The 24,865-nt window shown below is 35.3% G+C and overlaps 1 protein-coding gene across 1 annotated transcript; it reads right to left on the bottom strand.

Moving 5' to 3' along the window:
* Positions 1-368: 368 nt before the first annotated feature.
* LOC109098363 (protein DENND6A-like) lies at positions 369-24,704 on the bottom strand. Its single transcript, XM_042766884.1, has 19 exons — positions 24,360-24,704; positions 22,405-22,443; positions 22,198-22,240; positions 16,316-16,428; positions 16,098-16,178; positions 13,486-13,591; positions 9,878-9,957; positions 9,719-9,778; positions 9,562-9,617; positions 8,653-8,775; positions 7,485-7,580; positions 6,321-6,415; positions 6,053-6,118; positions 5,854-5,918; positions 5,681-5,770; positions 5,190-5,243; positions 4,977-5,086; positions 2,701-2,878; positions 369-1,648 (listed from the first exon to the last, which is right to left on the bottom strand). Exons 1-19 carry the CDS (start codon positions 24,573-24,575, stop codon positions 1,517-1,519), a joined length of 1,803 nt encoding a protein of 600 aa, XP_042622818.1. The 5' UTR covers positions 24,576-24,704; the 3' UTR covers positions 369-1,516.
* Between the last annotated feature and the right edge of the window lie 161 nt (positions 24,705-24,865).

The following is a 24,865-nucleotide window of genomic DNA, read 5'->3' as shown; positions in this document are numbered from 1 at the left end:
TATTTTCCCTTTCGTGGTTTAAGTCAGTTTATGAATTAAAATAAAAATAAATACATATAAAACTGCACTGGTCTTTGCTGGGTTTGCCTTCATTATGAGAGTTAATTAATGCCAGACACCTGCGATAATGTGCTTACTGAGCTTGTAAAGATGATTATATATTTATATCATTTACAGGTTAGTAGTGTTGTCTCTGCAAAACAGACCTGTTATTGCAATATTACCTCAGTGAACATGATTCAAAACACAGCTGACTTTCATGAAAACATTTCCAGGGAACATTTTGCCACAAACTATATTAATGATAATAAAAAAAAGTGTAAAAAAAAAAAAAAAAAAAAAAAAAAAAAAAAAAAAAAAAAAAAAAAAAAAGCCCATTTTTAGCACCATTAATATTTTTAGCATTTGATATTTTCTTATTCTCTATATCAATGATAACTCTCATTATTGCATTATAACTTGATGTAAAAAAAATAATTATTGGAGTAATATGTAACAATTTAATACTTCTTATTCTCACTATCCATGATAATTCTGATTACTGCATTAGAACTTGATCCAAAAAAAAAAAAAGGCTAAACAATTACTGAAATAATATTTAACAGTTTAATACTTGCATGTGTAAATAATATGTCATTTTGTAATATGTAAAAAAAAGAAAAGAGATTTGTTGCTTTATGGTAATGAAAACTGGTTTGTTTAATTTTCATGCAAATACCACAGTGCAAAAAAAATAAAATAAATAGAATCTAAAAGTACAAATATAATATAAATGGCACACTTTGGCATTGCCACAGCGCATATATATGCAATTTTAATTTAACAAATTTAACAAAATTCAATTTAAATACAATGAAAAAAAATTAAATGGAAAAATCGGGGGTAAATCTGATTAATTACCATGAAAATATTAATTTCCATTACTATAATGCAACAAACTTAATTTTGACAGAATTGACAATTGAAGTATTAGTTCAGTAATTGTTTTGCTGTTTTTACATTAAATTACGCAATAATGAGAATCCATGAATAATGGGAATAAGAAAATCTCAGGATCATTACAGAATGTAAACACATTAATATATGTGGACTTAAAATAGGCTTCATTTACTTAATGCAAAATATGATTTCCTAATTTTGGGGTGAAATATGACCTGGACATGTTCTTATGAAGCAGATTTGATGTTCCTCCTCCAGACGTTTTGGTGTCACAGCACAACTTTCACAGATCTCCATTCAGAAGCAGTTCTCTCGTTCCTGACTCCATCTTCATGTTTAAAAGCAAAGGGAATGTTACTCTCACACGGTGAGACTTACAGCAGAAAGACTCGGAATGTGTGCTATTCTGCCAACATTCGTCCCTCTCACGCTCAGGCACAGTCACTTCCTGTGCGGTTTTTGGCAATGCCAGCATTGTCCGTTCAAGGGCAGCAGATCTGCAGCAACAAGTGCACTTGAGGAGGATCCAGCCGAAATCCGGCACGTTCGTGTCTGGTCTGTCAGAGCTGGCTGAGGGTCAGGGGCTCGGCGGTTTGTGTAAGATGCCCTGCAGGTCCTCTGGAAGAGTCAGGATGATGCTCTCAATATGAGCCTGTAGTTTGGGAAGAGTTCCTGGTTTGACAGGAAGCTGATCTTTCTCGGCCTGAGTCTGAGACACAAGATGGAAAAGCAACGTATGAATTTAATTACATATTTATGCAATCGATGCACACACTGTAAAAAAATATTTTCACAGCTGTGAATAAAACAATGATTACTAGAGTACATTTTATAAGAAAATATTTCATGCAATCATTTTTTTTACTTAAATTTTTACAAAATTTCAGGTTTAATTCAATGTGTTACTTGCCTTTTCTTTGTAAACTTAGTGAAAAAGTAAAAAAAATCAATAAAAATCAATATTTCTGGAGTATATTTTACAAGAAATTACAATTTTCAGTCTATTACAAAATTTCTAATTGAATTAAATGTTACTTGCTGTTTCTTTGTAATTATTTGTGAAATTTGTGAAAATCGTCTACACACCATTTTTTCAGCGCATGTGACAATAGCTATTTTTCCAACCAAAGTTGTGAATTAAATTGGAATATTGCATAAAATATTTCAAACAAAGTAGCATTTCCAGTCTGTTTTCAAGAGAACAAAATCTTCACTTCGTGGAAAACTGGCGCAAAATATCAGTAATAAAATAATAAAAAGTTGATACAACTAGGGATGCATGCAAGACTTTTTCCCTTCATGTTAAATGACCTGAAATGCAATAACAAATGATGTCATGTTATCTTGCATTTAAATGCACGGTTTTTAATGGTGTGAGACGATTCTGGGAAGTAATTATACCAATTCAGACTCTGTCTCAGGCATTTCAAAACAATATTTTAGATATCTGGAGTAACCAGCAGACCGGTCACATGATCAAAGCAAAGTCAGAGTTTTTTTCAGGCCATCCAAGATGTAGATGAGCTTGTTTCTTCATCAGATTTGGAGAAATTTAGCATGATGTTTTTATCAGCTGTTTAGACTCTCATTCTGACGGCACCCATTCACTGCAGAGGATCCATTGCTGATGCAATGCTACATTTCTCCAAATCTGATGAAGAAACAAACTCATCTACATCTTGGATGGCCTATAATTTCAGCAAATGTTCATTTTTGGGAGAACTCTTTCTTTATCACCCACAGAATGAGTGCGGTACTAACCAGTTTCTCCTTGAGTTTGAGCACCAGGTCGACCGTCTCCACCTCCGTGTGTTTCTGTATCCGCAGCTGCAGGTCTTCCTCACAGAGCGCCTCCAGATGAAGAGCTTCCAGCTTCTGCATCATCTCCTTCCTGCGGTTCCTGAACCAGCCGTCGAAGTTCGGAGACCTCAGGAACTGCCTGCACCAGTCGAGTTTAGAAACATTAAAGACTCTGCTGCTCACCAAGGCTGCATTTATGTTCTCAAAAATACAGTAAGACTAATATTATGAAATATCTTTACAATTTGAAATAGCTGTTTTCTATGTGAATATACTCTAAAATGTAATTTATTCCTGTGTTCAAAGCTGTATTTTCAGCATCATTACTCCAGTCTTCAGTGACACATGATCTTCAGAAATCATTTTAATACGCTGATTTTCTGCCCAAGAAACATTTCTGATTATAATCAATGTTGAACACAGTCGTGATGCTTCATATTTAAACAAAAACAATGATATTCTACTATACTAACATATATATATATATCTATATATATCTTATATATATATAGATATATATATATATATATATATATATATATATATATATATATATATATATATATATATATATATATATATATATATATATATATATATATATATATTTATATACACACACAGGGCTGGTCATATAATTAGAATATCATTAAAAAGTTGATTTATTTCACTAATTCCATTCAAAAAGTGAAACTTGTAGTTAAACTTCTTTTAATTTTGATGATTATAACTGACAACTAAGGAAAATCCCAAATTCAGTATCTCAGAAAATTAGAATATTACTTAAGACCAGTACAAAGAAAGGATTTTTAGAAATCTTGGCCAACTGAAAAGTATGAACATGAAAAGTATGAGCATGTACAGCACTCAATACTTAGTTGGGGCTCCTTTTGCCTGAATTACTGCAGCAATGCGGCGTGGCATGGAGTCGATCAGTCTGTGGCAGTGTTCAGGTGTTATGAGAGCCCAGGTTGCTCTGTTAGTGGCCTTCAGTTCTTCTGCATTCTTGGGTCTGGCATATCGCATCTTCCTCTTACCAATACCACATAGATTTTCCATGGGGTTAAGGTCAGGCGAGTTTGCTGGCCAATTAAGAACAGGGATACCATGGTCCTTAAACCAGGTACTGGTAGCTTTGGCACTGTTTACAGGTGCCAAGTCCTGTTGGAAAATGAAATATGCATCTCCATAAAGTTGGTCAGCAGCAGGAAGCATGAAGTGCTCTAAAACTGCCTGGTATACTGCTGCGTTGGCCTTGGACCTCAGAAAACACAGTGGACCAACACCAGCAGATGACATGGCACCCCCAAACCATCACTGACTGTGGAAACTTTACACTGGACCTCAAGCAACGTGGATTGTGTGCCTCTCCTCTCTTCCTCCAGACTCTGGGACCCTGATTTCCAAAGGAAATGCAAAATTTACTTTCATCAGAGAACATAACTTTAGACCACTCAGCAGGAGTCCAGTCCTTTTTGTCTTTAGCCCAGGCGAGATGCTTCTGACGCTGTCTGTTGTTCAAGAGTGGCTTGACACAAGGAATGTGACAGCTGAAACCCATGTCTTGCATATGTCTTTGTGTAGTGGTTCTTGAAGCACTGACTCCAGCTGCAGTCCACTCTTTGTGAATCTCCACCACATTTTTGAATGGGATTTGTTTCACAATCCTCTCCAGGGTGCGGTTATCCCTATTGCTTGTACACTTTTTTCTACCACATCTTTTCCTTCCCTTCGCCTCTCTATTAATGTGCTTGGACACAGAGCTCTGTGAACAGCCAGACTCTTTTGCAATGACCTCTTGTGTCTTGCCCTCCTTGTGCAAGGTGTCAGTGGTCGTCTTTTGGACAACTGTCAAGTCAGCAGTCTTCCCCATGATTGTGTAGCCTACAGAACTAGACTGAGAGACCATTTTAAGGCCTTTGCAGGTGTTTTGAGTTAATTAACTGATTAGAGTGTGGCACCAGGTGTCTTCAATATTGAACCTTTTCACAATATTCTAATTTTCTGAGATACTGAATTTGGGATTTTCCTTATTTGTCAGTTATAATCATCAAAATTAAAAAAAAAAAAAAAAAAAAACATTTGAAATATATCAGTCTGTGTGTAATAAATGAATATAATATACAAGTTTCACTTTTTGAATGGAATTACTGAAATAAATCAACTTTTTGATTATATCCTAATTATATGACCAGCACCTGTATATATATATATATAATTGTTATATAAATCTGCACCTGTATAGGCCGATCCAGTCTCCTTTGAGTCGTGAGGTGAGCTGAGGTCCGGCCTTCTCCAGCGTTTTCATAAACTCCTCCTGGTTGAACGGCCGCAGCTGCGGAGGACTCTGAGGAATGAGACAAGACAAAGACAAACATTGTGAGTATTTAGAAAAGGTGCCAAATCTATTCATTGCAAAGTAAAATATCTGGGGGCAAAAAATCTCTTACTTTCCAGGGAGAGATGCTCTTCTGTAGAGGCATTAGACTGGCCACATAACGCTCCTGCAAATCAGCAATATCATATTAATTATAACATTGTCATATTAAATTAGATCCTGAATTTACATTCTGGAATTCATTACTTTTGCATGCATTTATCAGGTTTTCAGGAACGTGTTATTTTAGCATTATTTATTTATTATTTCAGTATTTTAAATTTTTATGTTTTCATTCTCATTTTAATAATTTTATTATGGGCTTTTTTATTTTTATGCTGTTTTAAATATTTCTATCTAGCTTTATTTTTATATTTCAGGTTTATTTTTAGTAATATTAGTACTTATTTCATGCAGTATTTAGATTTTATTATATTTCAGCTTTATTTCAATTAATACTAGTGATGTTAACAGTATTAATGAACAATAACACTGTCCAGGACAGCGAAGCACATGTGAACGGTGTAAATGTGACTGATTTTGCATGCAAAGAAAGGTTCCTACCAGTGGTATGATGAAACTCTGTGTAAGTTCCAGGAAATATCGACGCAGAATTGCATTCTGGGCCGCTGAAGGACGCTTCTGCTGGACTCCCTGATGTTAACAGCGAAAATACTGAATTAATACGTGCGCTTGAATGATTCAGCAGTGATATAAAACAGCAGAGAGACACTCACCTTCTGCAGCTGCTTGATAATGTCCTCGTCTTTGTTCAGGAAGGGTTTATATGCAGTGTAGACACCTGAGACCAGACGCAACAACAATAAACCAACAAGTTTTATTTATTTGCTTTTACAGTTTGGAGTTTCTCTGTAAGGGACTCCAGTTTAACTCAAACATTACCAGAAAGAATTCTGATTCTCATTTAAGTCTCACCAGGTTTTGAGTCCAGAGTCTTCAGATTTTTTAGTTTCTTCACTTTCATTTGTTTGGCCATCTCTCCTTTAAAAAAAAAAAAAAGATGTTATAATAAAGAACAAAGCACGTTCAATGGCCAAAAACCATCTTTAATGACAAATTAACATACTGAAATTTGTATTTACTGTTAATATAAACTTTGGAGAGTTATAATATTCCTCAAACATATCAAAGTCTATTTATATTTAGCTATAAATGCAGTTAGTTGATCATTAAAGGTCAGAACCTGCTTGTTTCATGTCTCCGATGCGGATGATGTGAGGCCAGTGCTGCAGAGTTTTGGCGAAAAATGGGTTTGTAACTCCCAGAATGACTGAAGGCCTACAGAAAAACAATGTACGGTTAACAGAGAGAGCCAGAGAGAGAGAGAGAGTCACAAACACTTCCTGTCTGAGCTCCAGAAATATCCTGATGCACCGATCGGAACACAGAACTGCATCTCCTCTATCATACGATCATCCACTGATCGAATTACACACTTCGTTTGTAGGTCAAAAGAACGAGAAACTCTAAATATTACACCTGTCTATACACACACACACAGGAAAAAATTAAATAAAAATAAAATATAATACTATAAATTACATTTATTACAATAAAATTTTATAATAAAATAAAATTAATATTACAATATTTACTAAATTATAATTATTTTGAAAACATTTAATGAAAACAATAAAATTTAAGGAGCAATTACATTACAGGAACATCAATAGTCCATAATTTACTTTACTCAATTGCTTTAAAAAACAAACAAACACACATTTAAATTATATTTATTATAATAAATTACAATAAATATTTCGATATTTAATACAATTCATTAAATATATTAATAAATAAAAATTCTAACAAATACATTTAATGACAATAATTAACTTACAAATGCAAAAAACATTAATTTATTGTGGGTTAAATATATATTAAGGTTAAATATATATATAAATATATATCTTTTTGGAAAAATACAATTGGTATATCTATTATAAAATATTTCAATATTTAATTAGTATATTAAATGTAATCATAAATAAATTTAAATATAATTATTATAAATAAATGTAATGAAACCAAATCATACAAAGGCAAAACATTAAAATATTGTATGTTTTATATAAAAATAAGGAAAGGAATAGTCTCTGTCTCTCTCTCTCTATATATATATATATATATATATATATATATATATGCACTCTCTCTCTATATATATATATATATATATATATGCACTCATCTGTATACATAAATGTGTATACACACACACACACACACACACACACATAACATATATCTGTATATATAAACTATATAAAAAGGACTGACTGAACCTTCACACACATCTTATTTCTTTCTTCATACACGTGAAATCTTATACACATGGTTTACTTACGGAGCTTGTGTTCGAGTGGTGTATTCCTTAAACTCACTGTCATGAATGGTAAAATACGGCCGGAAATCACTGCAGTAGCGCAGAGGAGAGATACAACTGCACAGAGACAGAGACAGATCAGTTTGCCTCATTAGAAAGTGATCTAGAAGTCAGCATCTGCTCTTTTATTGGTAAAGAATATTCTGCTCACGTTAACCACGGTCTGAGTATGTTTGCATTGACGTGTGGTGCGTAACAGTGTCTCTGGAGTCTCTATATCACACACATGACCTGACTTCAGAATTATCTAGCTGTCCTTCTTCAAGGTCGACCACAGCGTGTGACTCTGGAAACACTCAGCATTAACACGATCTGTCTGCTGTTAAGTACCGCATTACACCCCATGCACCTGGATGCTACCTGAATTTGGACTTTTCTGCACAATTTCTTCGGAATGGATTTAAATATAATACAACTGTGTTAAAATGAGTACTATACGTCTATTATTAGCCGACAGCATTATCAAATTATTCAAAATATTTAATAAACACACAAAGGAAGAACTACTGAACGACGGGTGTGTGAATTCTGTGCACGTCTAGAGTTCACTAATCGCTAATTTGCAATTCTAAAAACATTTCATGTGCAATCAGAGAGAAACATGATGATGATTTAAAAGAAACAAGTTTCATCCTGCATTTTTAACGCAGAGTGATGTCATCAAGGACTGTAGGCAAACATTTAGTGTCATCAAATACTAGACAGCTGCATACAGAGATGTGATCATTTCAGATATATCTTAAGGAAATCTCTTAAAATGCAGATTCAGCTCTAAAATCTGACTGGATGGATTGTAAAACAGCACATAATTTGAATTCTACACCATAAACAACCTACAATGAACATGCATCTTACTAATAATAATCACAAAAATGACTTATCCAGTGTTATTTTAATATCATTGATATACTACTTTAGTTTTCATTGATATGTTTCCTTTTCATTTTAAAGTTTTAGTCATTTTTAGTTTTAATTTTATTTAATTTTAAGAAGAGGCCACACATTACAGTTATTTTGCCATGGTTAAAAGGTCTTTACACCTCTTAACAGTGGTAAAAATCACTGTAACACCACCTCACATGGCTTATTATTTTAATATTATTATTAATATTATTATTATTTGCTGTACCTGACCAATGCTAAAACAGTGTCTGAAGATTCTGCCGGTGACGGCGCCATGACCACCAACGCTTCACTGAGCAAAACAAGCTCCCATAACATCTGGATATGAAAAAACACTGGATGGAAACACCTACAACACAAGAAACAATTAGGATATTATGACAAATTACAGAACAGATCATTAACTGGATGCTGAAATTAATAGGTTTTTTTTTTTTTAATACCATATAATGTGAAATATGCAGCCAATTTGGAGGAAATTTGGAGTGTTAGTAAACATTTTATAACCAACACACTAAAGTTCAAAAGTTTGACATTTAAATTTAAACTTTTATGCATTAAATTGATCAAAAGTGACAGTGAAGACATTCATGTTACACAATATTTCTATTTCAAATAACTGCTGCTTTGAATGTTGTGTTCATCAAAGAATCCTGAAAAAACAAAATGTATCACAGTTTCCACAAAAATATGAAGCAGCACAACTCTTTTCAACATTGATGATAATCAGAAATGTTTCTTGAGCAGCAATCAGCATATTAGAATGATTTCTGAAAATCATGTGACACTGAAGACTGGAGTAATGATGCTGATGAAAATTGCATTTTACAGTATATTTGCATAGAAAATACTTAAAAAATACAGTAAAAACTTATTGTAAAAAAAAAAAAAAAATTTTTTTTTTTTTTTTTTACAATAACAGTTTTTACTGTATTTTTTATTAAATAAATGCAGCCTTGGTGAGCAGAAGAGACTTCTGGTGTACTGTATGTGAACAACCGTTCTTGTATGTGAAGCACTTTTCTCTGCTACCAACAGGAGGCCCCAGAGGCCAAGTAATAAACTAATCCAGCCCAACTATGAAATATAGCACAATATGTACCAGTCACACCAGCACACAATAAACATGCTTTACCTGAAGAGATCCACTTCATGGACGGTGGGCAGAACGATGGACACCAGACTGTCGCTCTGTGAATGAAAGATTAGACTCATTACATGGGAGCAAACTGATGTAATCCCTGTGAATATGACATAACATCAGCAGCATGCAGTGGTGGTGCGGTTCATACCGGTGCAGACTGGACAAGCTGAGACGTTCCAGGCTTGTCGTAACACGTGGGGATGCGCAGCTGAGGAGAGCAGACGGCAGCGGCCGTTAATAAAGTGCAATGGATATTCAAATGCTTAGCTGACATCTTGCAAAGAAAGGGGGAAAAAAAACGAGTTACCTTCATGACTACACCCATGATGGGGAGTGTGAGGATCTTCCCTGGACACGGCGTCGGCCAGCGGTCAATGTCATTACACGCTTCAACGCAAAAACAAAAAATATTCACCAATACATAAAGTTCAGCGAAAAACAAGTTTAGGCAACATTATATACAGACTATTTAATTTTAGAACTGAGGAATGTTGCCATGCAGTTGCTAAGGTGTTCTGAGTCATTGTTGCATGTGGCTACACAGTTGCTAAGGTATTACACAGTTGCTAAGGTGTTCTGACTCATTGTTGCATGTTGCTACACAGTTGCTAAGGTATTACACAGTTGCTAAGGTGTTCTGAGTCATTGTTGCATGTTGCTACGCAGTTGCTAAGCAGTTGCTAAGGTGTTCTGAGTCATTACTGCATGTTGCTAGACAGTTGCTAAGGTATTACGCAATTGCTAAGATGGTCTGAGTCATTGTTGCATGTTGCTACGCAGTTGCTAAGGTATTACGCATTGTTGCATGTTGCTACGCAGTTGCTTAGGTATTACGCAGTTGCTAAGGTATTACGCAGTTGCTAAGGTGTTCTGAGTCATTGTTGCATGTTGCTACACAGTTGCTAAGGTATTACGCAGTTGCTAAGGTGTTCTGAGTCATTGTTGCATGTGGCTACACAGTTGCTAAGGTATTACGCATTGTTGCATGTTGCTACGCAGTTGCTAAGGTATTACGCAGTTGCTAAGGTGTTCTGAGTCATTGTTGCATGTGGCTACGCAGTTGCTAAGGTATTACGCATTGTTGCATGTTGCTACGCAGTTGCTAAGGTATTACGCAGTTGCTAAGATGTTCTGAGTCATTGTTGCATGTTGCTACGCAGTTGCTAAGGTATTACACAGTTGCTAAAGTGTTCTGAGTCATTGTTGCATGTTGCTACGCAGTTGCTAAGGTATTACACAGTTGCTAAAGTGTTCTGAGCCGTTGCATGTTGCTAAGCAGTTGCTAAGGTATTACACAGTTGCTAAAGTGTTCTGAGTCATTGTTGCATGTTGCTACGCAGTTGCTAAGGTATTACGCAGTTGCTAAGGTGTTCTGAGTCATTGTTGCATGTGGCTACACAGTTGCTAAGGTATTACACATTGTTGCATGTTGCTACGCAGTTGCTAAGGTATTACGCAGTTGCTAAGGTGTTCTGAGTCATTGTTGCATGTGGCTACGCAGTTGCTAAGGTATAACGCAGTTGCTAAGGTGTTCTATGTCATTGTTGCATGTGGCTACGCAGTTGCTAAGGTATTACGCATTGTTGCATGTTGCTACGCAGTTGCTAAGGTATTACACAGTTGCTAAGGTGTTCTGAGTCATTGTTGCATGTGGCTACGCAGTTGCTAAGGTATTACAAAGTTGCTAATATGTTCGGAGTCGTTGCATGTGTCTATGGAGTTGCTAAGGTATTACACGGTTGCTAAAGTGTTCTGAGCCGTTGCATGTTGCTAAGCAGTTGCTAAGGTGTTCTGAGTCATTATTGCATGTTGCTAAGCAGTTGCTAAGGTGTTACACAGTTGCTAAGGTGTTCTGAGTCATTGTTGCATGTGGCTACACAGTTGCTAAGGTATTACGCAGTTGCTAAGGTGTTCTGAGTCATTGTTGCATGTGGCTACGCAGTTGCTAAGGTATTACGCATTGTTGCATGTTGCTACGCAGTTGCTAAGGTATTACGCAGTTGCTAAGGTGTTCTATGTCATTGTTGCATGTGGCTACGCAGTTGCTAAGGTATTACGCAGTTGCTAAGGTGTTCTGAGTCATTGTTGCATGTGGCTACACAGTTGCTAAGGTATTACGCATTGTTGCATGTTGCTACGCAGTTGCTAAGGTATTACGCAGTTGCTAAGGTGTTCTGAGTCATTGTTGCATGTGGCTACGCAGTTGCTATGGTATTACAAAGTTGCTAATATGTTCGGAGTCGTTGCATGTGTCTATGGAGTTGCTAAGGTATTACACGGTTGCTAAAGTGTTCTGAGCAGTTGTATGTTGCTAAGCAGTTGCTAAGGTGTTCAGAGTCATTATTGCATGTTGCTATGCAGTTGCTAAGGTGTTCTGAATCATTATTGCATGTTGCTACGCAGTTGCTAAGGTGTTCTGAGTCATTATTGCATGTTGCTACACAGTTGCTAAGTTGTTCTGAGTCATTATTGCATGTTGCTATGCAGCTGCTAAGGTGTTCGGAGTCATTATTGCATGTTGCTATGCAGTTGCTAAGGTGTTCTGAATCATTATTGCATGTTGCTACGCAGTTGCTAAGGTGTTCTGAATCATTATCGCATGTTGCTACGCAGTTGCTAAGGTGTTCTGATTCATTATTGCATGTTGCTACGCAGTTGCTTAGGTGTTCTGAATCATTATTGCATGTTGCTACGCAGTTGCTAAGTTGTTCTGAGTCATTATTGCATGTTGCTATGCAGCTGCTAAGGTGTTCGGAGTCATTATCGCATGTGGCTATGCAGTTGCTAAGGTGTTCAGAGTCATTATTGCATGTTGCTATGCAGCTTCTAAGGTGTTCGGAGTCATTATTGCATGTTGCTATGCAGCTGCTAAGGTGTTCTGAGTCATTATTGCATGTTGCTATGCAGCTGCTAAGGTGTTCGGAGTCATTGTTGCATGTGGCTACACAGTTGCTAAGGTATTACGCAGTTGCTAAGATATTCTGAGTCATTGTTGCAACGCAGTTGCTAAGGTGTTCTGAGTCACTGTTGCATGTGGCTACGCAGTTGCTAAGGTATTATGCAGTTGCTAATATGTTCTGAGTCATTGCATGTTGCTACACAGTTGCTAAGGAGTTACACAGTAGTTAAGATGTTCTGAGTCATTGTTGCATGTTGCTAAGCAGTTGCTAAGGTATTACACAGTTGTTAAAGTGTTCTGAGTCATTATTGCATGTTGCTACACAGTTTCTAAGGTGTTCCGAGTCGTTGTTGCATGCTGCTACACAGTCGCTAAGGTGTTACACAGTTGCTAAGGTGTTCTGAGTTGTTGTTGCATGTTGCTACGCAGTTGCTAAGGCGTTGAGGGGATGTCGGATGGCATCACATGGGGACGTAATGACGTGTGCCATTAATCAAAATACGTATTATAACATGTAAAACGAGAACATGAAAGGAATATTCTAAAACCAACTCATGTAAACACCATAATCATGATATTGGCTTATTTAGAATAAGGTAAATAATTAGATTACTGATGTCCATGTAAACGTATTCATTGTTGCATGTTGCTGCATAGTTGCTAAGAGGTTCTGAGGTGTTGTTGCATGTTGCTATGCAGTTCCCAAGGTGTTCCGAGTCAGTGTTGCTATGGAGTTTCTAAGGGCCTCTGCCTCAATGTTGCATGTTTCTACACCGCTGCTAAAGTGTTATGAACTCATTGTTGCGTGTTGCTATGCAGTTGCCGTTGCCAGGGTGTTTTTTTGTGTGTTGCAATGCGGTTACTAGGTGCATAATATTATGGTGCCAAGATATGGTGAGTGTTGCTATGTGGTTGCCATGGTTTTCTAATTTGAAAAGGTGCAAGATGGGATTCCGGAAGTTTAATACGTACGATGATCTGTTTTACAGTCTGTTGTCCATGTTTTCAGGACTTACCGGCCTCTAAAAACGGCTCCTGTTTCTCAAAGTATTCTGGGGCGATGAGCTTCAGCAAAGAGTGGAAGAAGGTCACGTAGGGCAGCTTGCTGATGAGGACCAGAGACTGCAGGAGCGAGACACACACATGTATACACGGTGAGAGAAATGTCATGAAGTTCAAAAAGCCTCTCGAGATACAGGCCAAAACTACAGACAAGATCTTAAAGGAATAATTTGGCTATGACTTTGTTCTTGCATAGCACAGAAAAGAAGATACTATTCAGTACATTCACACTGGCATACATTCAAATATGGTGCATTAAGAGCCTATAATGTTGATTTTTGTCATTTCTGGAGTTTGGCAGCTCCAAAAATACACGTTGAATATGGAGGAAATATGGAGGAAAAACAGCTCAAAATTATGCAAACTGTGCAAAACTATGGGGCAGCTGCTGAAATTTATAACACCAAAAAGATGAAATTCTGAAGTTTGTAATGTAAATCAGTGAGATCTTCACAACAGTATAGCAGATACTTACAGTACACAGAAATGCACATAAATATCAGTAACCCTAATAGTGACTGTATCTCTAATAATGACCTAATAAGAAGATATTTAAATGCTTAGTTTGATGATCAAAACATAATGCAATACAACGTTTGTGTGCAACAGATTTTTCATTAGAATTTCATTAGAATTTTGCGCATCGAATATGCGTTAACGATCAAATTGACATTTTTTATACTTGCTCAAATGCATCTGAAATCAGTAGGGAGTGGCAAGGGAACTAGAGTAACCAACATGGTTCTGTTAGTAAAGAAAACAAACCGGGTTGTGTCCGTTCATGTCACAAACCACAAGGTTTTATTGAAGCGCAGTGAATCACTTCAGGAATTGCATAAGAAGCTGCAAGGCAGCAAAAGCCCCAGAAAGCTCCTGTGTCAAAGTGTTAAGGTGTCAAAATACTCGCCGTCTTCAAAAACAACAAGAATTAAAGGCTCTTGAAAAGTTCCAGATCTCCTCTCTAATCTCCACCTCTATTTTTAGGGTGTGAACAACGGTCGCTGGTGATAGATCTGTCTGCAGTGTTGGGACTTGTTCAGTGCTACACTTGATCTTAGCTAGGGGCGAATTTCAGTTTTAATGTAAGGACTTGGGAACCAAAACAAAGCGCAAAACCATTTAAAGCTCCATACTGAGTAAAATCACCACTCAATTGTGCTCAGATCACTACAACAAACCACTCGACCAATCAGAGAAGAAGACAGGAACACAAGTTTCAGGAGTGACATCTGTTTTTAAATACAGGAGTGAAGCCTCTAAATTAGTGTTTTGTGTGTATGAAACAAAACTAACAATCAAAATTGTGATGGCTGACACCGTGGTAAGCACTGCGATGTTTCGGCATCCACTATTTTTGACCAAATTAATATTAAAGCGACTAAAGACTGAATAACTTCAGCAATTTTATCCACACTGTGGTGTATTGTTTATGTTTGGGAAAGCTGTTTTTAAGGGCACACTTTTGAAGCATTGCCATGTCCACTTATTATAAGCGCCTTTGGGTTTCTTGTTTGAGCTCGGCTTATAAAGCCATCCAGTTTATGGGGATAATAATGTAGGCAAGTGCAGGTCACAACATTTTGGTCTTATTTTCAGTATTTGGGTTTATTATGTGCTTGTTCTTGTTTGCAGTATATTCTAGCAAGATCTGGCAACACGGAGTCAAAACGTTCCTCGCTCCCTGAGATTTCTTGCACCGTGCATTCAGAAGAGAGACAGCTACTACATGTTTCAATGCTTCACAAAGGGATAGTTCACCCTAAAATGATAATAATTTACTCGCCCTCAGACCATCCAAGATTCAGCAGAACAGTATAGAAAATTTTCAGCTGAGAACCGAGGTTCTTGGTGATTCATAAAATGCAAGTCAATGGCTACAATTACTTGAGAGTCAAAAAAAGCATATACAGGCAACACAAAATGAATACCCATGTCTCCTGATGATATATTGAGCTCTTATGAAGCGAATCGATCGGTCTGTGCAAGAAACTGAATATTATTTACGACATTATTACCTGTAATCCAGTTTTGCTTCATAAGACCTCAATATATAATCAGGAGCCACAGGGATTCATTTTATTTCTAGATACGCTTTTTTGACTCTTAAATGATGGCATCTGTTGACTTGGATTTCATTAACCACTAAAAAAATTTTTTCCATACTATTTAAGTCAATGGGGACCAGCAACTGTTTGGTTACCCACATTCTTCAAAATATCATCTTTTGTGTTCAGCGGAAAAATGAAATTCACACAGGTTTGGAACAACTTGAGGATGAGTAAATGACAGAATTTTAATTTTTGGGTGAACTGTCCCTTTAAGCAACTAAATTTAGCTGCAGCGTGTGTATGTAGACAACATTGTACAAGTGATAATGTGCACTAAAGGGCCAAGAATTAGCTCTCGGGTGGATGAGACAAAAAACGCTTCACTGGAGTCGTTCGTCGGACTGCAAGAAGCAACCTGCATGTTCTAACAAACAGCAGATGTCACTTTAAATCCCTCACGTCCCTGATCAGCATGAGACTTCAGGTTCACGGTGAGGGATAAATCATTTTGGTTGTACCTTCTGAAAGTAGCCTCTCTTGAGCGACTTGTCTCGCACCTGTCTGAAGTACACATACCCGTAGTAATAGCCCTGATCTCTCTGTGGAAAGACAAAAACAAGCACATTTCACATTAGTAATAATGACATGTAACAGATTATTTGCAGAAGTATTTCAGGTAAGGGCAGTCTCTACTTCATTAACGGGTTCAGTTATGATCAATGTCCTCAGCACTGACCTTGAGACAGACCGGTGCATCTCGGTCAAAGTGGTCGAGGAAACATCCGAGTGACGACTTGCTGCCTGCGGCCTGCCGGAAACGGAAGCAGAACTGTGTGTCCCCGAGACAACCTGTGAGCAGAGACACAAACGGTCACGTTAATCAAGGCCATTTTACTGAAAACATGTTTTCATCTGAAGTGCTTGTTTTTTCCAAAACAAATCTGACTTCAGCCACAATATTCAGGCTGCAAAATCAATCTATTCTGCATCACCTCTCAGAAATAAAGGCTGCGGTACCAATTTGATGTGCTTTTGCCATATAAAATAGCTGATAGGCTTCAGTTTACATCACAGTACAGCAAAACCGCACTTGACATCAATGAAGAAATTCAGGTGTGTGAGAACGAGATTTGGTGATGTCATCAAATTTTCTTTTCCGTTACAATGAATATTTCCAGAATTCCAGAAAATATATTACCTTTGAAATGTCAAATAAACATTTATATTTCAGTGCACTAGCAAAAATGGCCTCAAAACCATCACTTAATGAAAAAAATATTACTACATGAAGTCTCAGTACATCATTAAGCTGCAGATCTCTGAAAAATAATTAAATACAAAATAATAGAATATCACCTTATATATTATTAATAATAAGATATTATATAAACTCTCGGTAAATCACTGAATAACACTAAGCGTGAAATCTCCAAAATAAATAAATAAATAATAATAACAAATAATAAAACATTAAATAATCTGTGTGTTGTGTAATACGAGTATGACATTTACAGGTCTTTTAGACATTCACAAAAAAAATAAAAAAAATAAATAAATTAAACATGCAACATTCATGAATTAAATACCCAACTGGAGATTATTCCTGAATAAGCAATAAAGCCACAGACTCCTACATCACTCCTGATGTGTTCAGGATGGACCTTTCTATCTTTTCTGTGTGGATTACTGGCTCTATCTGCAGGCTGGGACTGATGGATAACCTCATGCTCTCGCTTAACCCTTTCCTCAACACCACAGTAGTCTATAAAAAGCAGCGTTTACACAACATTTAGAGGCTAATCCTGCAGAACATACGTCTGAGAACGAACAACGTCCAACTACACGCTCGTTACATCAGGACAACAATTTAGTAATTAGGCTTCAATCAATAACTAGGGCTACAGGTAAGATGATAATTAAAGGGGCATTGTCATGGAAAACACTAAAGACAGACATAAATAGCTTGACAAATATTTGTTTTACATAGATACACGTCTTTTTTGAAATCAGGTCTAATAAAAATTTACGGCATTTTTCTGTAAACAAAATGGCTTGTTCGGAAACAGTCATGGTTGTGACATCGACATTTACAAGACGATAATTAAAAGGTCCTTATCATAGAAAACACTGAAGACAGGGAAATAAATATGTTTAATATGTAAATATGACCAAATTCAGGGATATTATAGTTAACTAAAATTAAACCATAAAAAAAAGTTACCTGAAATAAAATAAACATTAACTAAAATAAAATATAGAACAAGTTTTAATTTCAGCTAGTTGCAACAACATTTCTCATTTTAATTTAGTTTAACTTGATGTACTAATACAGCTAAAACTAAAACTGAAATAAAAATTAATAAAACTATTAATAAAACTACTAAAAATGACAAAAGCACACAAGATTACTAAAACAAGCTAAAATTAAAACAAAAACTGAAGATATACAAATACAAACTGATTCAAAATATTAAACTAAATAAGTATCTGAAAGATACTAAAATAACAATGTGAGAAAATATATTTTTTTACAAAGAGACATTTTTATACATTTTTTTAAAAAAAATGTCAGTTCTTCTTCTTCAAAAAAAGGCTATTTTTTTCTGTGATAGTCAAAAATAGTCATGCTTGTGACGTTAACCATTAATACTTTAATGTTTATTCAAAACATTGCTATTGACAATTTTATAATTGAAGTATTAATATTTCCACTACAAGCTTCAAAACAATGTACTTGCAGCTTTCTACACTGTAAAAAAATATAATTTTTCATGAAGTTACTGATTTTTGGAGTACGTTTTAAAAGAAAATGCCATTTCAAATTGTCAAGTTTAATTCAGTGCGTTACTTGCTAATTCATTGTAAATTATCTGTGAACTTTACCAGCAATTTCTATACCATAAAGTGAAAATTGTGAAATTTTGAAATTGTGAAAAGTTAAAAAGAGTGAAATTTTTTCTATACCATATTTTTTCAGTGTATAAATAAAACCACACTCTTCATACATGAATTCTCCCCCATCATTCTGAGTAAGACGTTCACAGATTTACTGAACACAACTGAAACAAATGCACAGTTGGCTGCATTGCTGCGGAGTCACAACAGACGCACTTCTTCACATCACATGGGGTGGCAGGAACTCTGTTGCCACAGCAACCCGCATGCTTTTCCCTCGCCATGACTGGGTCGCCTCACCCACAGCATGCGAGAGAAGACGCTAACGCACGCCACAAATATCCATACACACAGCCTGACCCGCAGACGCCAGCATCTGACTCTCGGCCCTCCACGAGGAAACTGATGTCAGAGATGACAGGCTTTTTCAAAACAGCACAATGGCAGTATTTCGTGTGGATTACTGCAACAATGGATCATGGGCTATGAGAACCGGATGTCCTCCAGTAAAAGAGTGATTCAGGTTTAATTAGCAGGCTACATCTGGATTTTTCTACAACATCTGTCAAACAGACCATTTACAGCAGGATATCCTGTAAGTGCAGAATGGCTCATCTAAGTGTATTAAACCCAAACAATTGTAAATAAATAAATTAAATCACTGCAATACTATGATTTCACCATGGTTAATGAATGTCATTAAGTGAACTGCAGTTCAATAGGGTCGGTAAGGTTTTAGCTGCAATTATTTGATTAAAAAATACAGCAAAAACAGTTATATTGTGAAAAATTTATGCAATTTAAAATATCTGTTTTCTATGTGAATATCTGTTAAAATGTAATTTATTTCTATGATCAAAGCTGTATTTTCAGCATCATTACTCCAGTCTTCAGTGTCACATGATCTTCAGAAATCGTTCTAATATGCTGATGCTCAAGAAACATTTCTGATTATTATCAATGTTGAAAACAGTTGTACAGTTGTTTTTTTCTGTGGAAACCATGATACATTTATATGAAATTGAAATCTTTACTGTAATTTTTAATCAATTTATTTAATTAATTTCATATATATATATATATATATATATATATATATATATATATATATATATATATATATAAAATATTTTAAATATTTAAGTGGCAACGATTAGAGAATATTTTAAATGACAATTAATTAATTTTGGGGGCTTCAATGTGATCCTTAAATCAAGTCTTTAATGTCATCTAATGATTCTTGTTCTAAACCTGAACCATGCATATATATTGTTTTTGCTCAGATAAAATTAAATTAAACGAGACACACACACACACACACACACACACACACACACACACACACACACACACACATATATATATATATATATATATATGAGAAGATCGTTTTTTACTTGTTTGTAAGATATGATACACATCTGTGATTTCAACAAAACATGCTACATCCTGTAAGATAGCATATTGTACTGCATGAGAGCTGAAGTGAGTAGAATGAGGGGATAGGATGTCTGCTCATACATCAGGTTCTCCAGTTTCAGAAAGACGAGAACATGATCAATATCACACCAGGAGATACACTAGCGGTGAGTGAAATCAAAAACACACTCCTGCAGAATGAAAGCGTCTGTGTATTTACAAAGTCACTAACACGACAGTCCTGTAATCTTAAAATCCTGTTCCTCCTCGTTTGTACCGCATCGCTATTAATAACCCGAGTTCTTTACAAACTAAAGTACCACGCAGAGCTGAACCTGTATGAAGATCAGAGATGCCATTTTTAGCACAGCTGGTACTGTGGAGAACAACACAGACTTGACAGTACTTGCTGAAGACTTTTGTTCAAAAAAAGCAAAGCTGTTAACATAAAAAAACTCCTGTTGTCTCTCACGTCAAAATCCAGCCACATATTTGTTTAGAGCTGTTTTTGCTTGTTAACGGTGCTTGATTTGTGCAGATTTCTCTCCTGATTCAGACCAGACCACTTTTTCTCTGACGGAAGCGTTACGGATTATGAACTGATATTTTAGACAGAAACAACGGTTTCAGGTTAAAACCGCCTTAATGACTGATTTATTTCTTACAAACATCTTTTCACTTCACAAGATGTTAACTGACGGACTGGAGAGGTTTGGATTATTGTGATGTTTTAATCAACTGGACTCTCATTCTGACGGCACCCATTCACTGCAGAGCATCCATCGGTGAGCAAGTGATGCGAAGCTACCTTTCTCAGAATCTGTTCCCATGAAGAAACAAACTCACATGATCAACTTTTACCAAAATACACACTGTTACAAAGCAACTTCAAGTGTGGAATCGTAGATACTGACCTCCTCAGTCAGTGTGGGTCCATTAATATCTCTTATAAAGAAGAGTCAGATACTTCACGACCCACTCTGAGAGTTTCTTTCTGAATATGCGTGTGGTGTTGCTGGAGGGAGGATGTCAAACTCTCAACCCACACACATTAGCGTAAGACACATGGGTCAGAGTACTCACTCAGATGAATTACAGTGCTCTAAATCAAACACAAGTCACACTCTACGACTGCACTGCTTAATCACAAAACTGACACTTTGAGCACTAACAACACTCATATACACTATTGAGAGTGATTGAGGTTTATGTCAGGTTTTAAAAATACATTAACAATACAATAACAAAAAAAAAAATTCTAATAATATATATTCTAATAATATATTTTCTGTACTATCACTTTTTATCAATTTAACACATCCTTGCTGAATAAAAGTATTGATTTTATTTAAAGAAAAGAAAGAAAAAAAAATTACTGACCCCAAATTACTGACCAGTAGTGTATATTGTTATTACAAAATATTTATATTTTAAAAAACATAGCTTTTTTTTTTTTTTTTTTTTTTTACTTTTTATTCATTAAAGTATCCTAAAAAAGTATCACATGTTCTGAAAAAATATTACGCAGCAGAACTGTTTCCAACTTTGATAATGAATCATCATATTAGAATGATTTCTAAAGGATCATGTGATAATGATCCTAAAAACTCAGCTTTGCATCACAGAAATAAATGATAATTTAAAGTATAATGAATTTAAAAACTATTATTTTAAGTTGTAATAATATATCACAATATTACATTTTTTTTCTGTATTTTTGATCAAATAAATGCAGGCTTGATGAGCAGAAGAAACTTCTTTCAAAAACATTAAAAATAGTAATGTATTAAAAATAGTCCAAACTTTTGACCTGTACTGTGTATATATATATGTGTGTGTGTATGTATGTATATGTATATATATATATATATATATATATATATATATATATATATATATATATATATATATATATATATATATATATATTTAGTAATTAATTGTTTGTGTGTTTTTGCCATTTTTATATTTTTTTATTTCAGTTTTAGTTGTTGAAGTACATCAAGTTAAACTAAATGAAAGTGAGAAATGTTTCCTTGAAAAACAAGCTGAATTAAAATAAGTTTACATGTTTATTATTTATTTCAATTCGCATTTATCTTATTTCAAGTAACAAAATGGTTTTTGTTTTGGTTTTAGTTAACTATAATAACCCTGGATATAAAATATTAAACGTTTAGGCATTGTTCAACTCACACGTGTTCAAATCTACATCTATGCATTTGCGCATCTCATCAACTGTTTATTATTTACAACAGATACAGAAAGAATCGTGAAAATCCATAGCGAAGGAATGTAGTTTACCTGAATTGGAGTCCGGGAATGACAGATAGCATATACTTGTTTTCTAAATTGAGAGAAACAAAGAACACTCAATATCTTAAAATTCATCTGAGTTCATGTTTAATCTGGCAGGACAATATATATATATATATATATATATATATATATATATATATATATATATATATATATATATAAATAAATAAAAGAGAGAGAACAGTTTGGTACCTCTTTTTCAGTGAGTCTGGAGTGGTGTGGGTAGATAACCTACAGCAGAAAAAAATAACATGGAAAATGAAAAAAATGTTTTATTTTTAAAATCAAATGTGTAAATGGCACATAGATGAAAACATTTTTAATGCACAAATATTTCATAGCTACTGAAAGCTTTCAGACATACTGATCACAACATAGTATCATGCACAAAATTACCTGCTTACACTGCTCTAATATCCTGCTGCACTACAAAACTGCAATTACAGTAATTTGCAATAATATAAAAAGTAGCAAATTATAAAAAAAAAAATATATATATATACACTTCTAAATTTCTATCTTTTGCTGTAGTGTGTCAGTAGGAAATATTACAGTTTAAAACAATCCTTTTGCCATTAATTGTAACAATCCAGTGAGATTTTCATTTGAACGAGGAGTCAGACAGTGACTAAATCAAATCAACATTTTTGTTTAAAACAGCTTTTGTCCAAGAGTATTTCAGCGGGAAGGTATCTTGAAGCATCTTGGAGATGTTGCCAGGGTTCTTCTGGATTGAGTCTGTCTCAGTTTGTTCTGTTTCTTCAGACAGACTGATGATGATCAGATCAGATCTCTGTGTGGAGCACTGGCTGCTGTCAGACTCCACGTGCAAACACAAATCTTACCAGATTATTACAATTAATGGCAAAAGGAATGTTTGGAAAAGTAAACTGATATTTTCCACTGACACACTACAGCAAAAGATAGAAATAACTGACTTAAAACCATTGTTTTTGTTGGTGGAAATACTATTGGTCTAAAACTTTTGCACAGTACCGGAATGATTTTTTTATGTTTTTTACAGGAGTTTCTTCTGCTCATCAAGGCTGCGTTTATTTGATCAAAAATACAGGGAAAATATGTAATATTGTCAAATATTATTATGATGTAAAATAACTTTTTTCTATTTTAATATACATCAAAATCTAATTTATTCCTGTGATGTGCAGCTGTATTTTCAGCATCATTACTCCAGTCTTCAGTGTCACATGATCTTCAGAAATCATTCTAATATGATGATTTATTATCAGTGCTGGAAACTGTTGTGCTGATTCATTTTTTTTTTTTTTTTGGAACCTATGATACTTTTTTTCAGGATTCTCTGATGAATAAAAAGTTAAAAAGAAGAGCATTTATTTAAAATAGAAATCTTTTCTAACAATAAACACTACCGATCAAAAGTATGGGATCAGTAAATTTTCTATTCTTTATTTTTTTTAAAGAAATTAAAACTTTTATTCAGCAAGTATGTGTTACATTGATAAGAAGTGATAGCAAAGATTTATATTTTGAATAAATCTTGTTCTTTTTAACTTTTTATTCATCAAAGAATCCTGAAAAAGTAATCACAGTTTCCCAAAAAATATTTGGCAGCACAACTGTTGCCAACTTTGATAATTCTAATAATAAATCAAGCGTATTATAATGATTTCTGAAGGATCATGTGACACTTTATACTGGAGTAATGATGATGGAAATTCAGCTTTGCATCACAGAAATAAATTATATTTTAAAGGATATTTAAATAGAAAGCATTATTTTATATTGTAGTAAAAATTTGCAAGATCACAGTTTTTTTCTGTATTTTTGATCAAATAAATGCAGCCTTGATGAGCAGAAGAGACTTCTTTTAAAAAAAACATTACAAGCCTTACTGATCCCAAACTTTTGACCGGTAGTGTATATATATATAAATAATCAGGACAGACAAGTGTCATATCTATTCGACGTATGTGTCTGTGTGTGTATATATATGTATGTATATATAAAATATTTCTAGCAACATATACTATTTTTGCTAACTCAACTATTATTGTTAGCCACTGATGCTAGCAGGTTTTCCGTTGACTTCCACACAGTTAGCCGGCTAGCAGGCTACCTCACAGATGACAACAGAACAGTCCGCACTAATATGACTAATATAATACCTCCACAGCTTGGCCGAGCTCCAGGTCGAAGCCGACCACACAGATGCAGTGGAGCCAGGAGGAGAAGCGGTCCCACGGCAGCAGTAGCGGCTCCTGCTCCGGCTCCTCTAGCGCTGGAGGCCCCTCGACGGGCATCTCCTCCGCCGGGGAAACTCTCAGAGTATCTTCCGGCTCCTCGAGCTGTTCTTCCAGTCCCTCAGACCCCTGAGAGGCCATGGTGATACCCGCTGCTCGGCCCAGGTGCGATCGGACTCGGTTTATTGATGAAAGCTGGAAGAACTTGAGCTGTAAATACAAACACGTCCAGGATGAACGGGGCGGAGCTTGCGTCGACAGCGTGCTAACGTCATAAGTGAAGTCAGGATTTTTACGGGAGCGCGCACGCAGCCACGGCGTCTCTTGTATTTACTAAAGGTTAATGAGTTTTAACTCTCGTATGATAAAAACAAATGTTTCAGAGTGAAATTTTGGAATGTAAAGAACAATACATTATGCAATTGTTTATT

This window comes from Cyprinus carpio, chromosome A11 (genome assembly GCF_018340385.1).
Source record: "Cyprinus carpio isolate SPL01 chromosome A11, ASM1834038v1, whole genome shotgun sequence".
NCBI classification, from domain to species: domain Eukaryota; kingdom Metazoa; phylum Chordata; class Actinopteri; order Cypriniformes; family Cyprinidae; genus Cyprinus; species Cyprinus carpio.
The sequence above is the reverse complement of the archived record's forward strand: the minus strand, read 5'-3'. Positions and strand labels throughout refer to the sequence as shown.

Excerpts from the sequence above, each read along its gene's own strand:
- LOC109098363 (XM_042766884.1), bottom strand. The coding sequence starts at position 24,575 with ATGGCCTCTCAGGGGTCTGAGGGACTGGAAGAACAGCTCGAGGAGCCG. Across the intron at positions 16,429-22,197 it reads ATTCCCGGACTCCAATTCAG|GTTGTCTCGGGGACACACAG; the intron begins GTAAACTACATT and ends CTCTGCTCACAG. Across the intron at positions 13,592-16,097 it reads AGAGAGGCTACTTTCAGAAG|TCTCTGGTCCTCATCAGCAA; the intron begins GTACAACCAAAA and ends TCGCTCCTGCAG.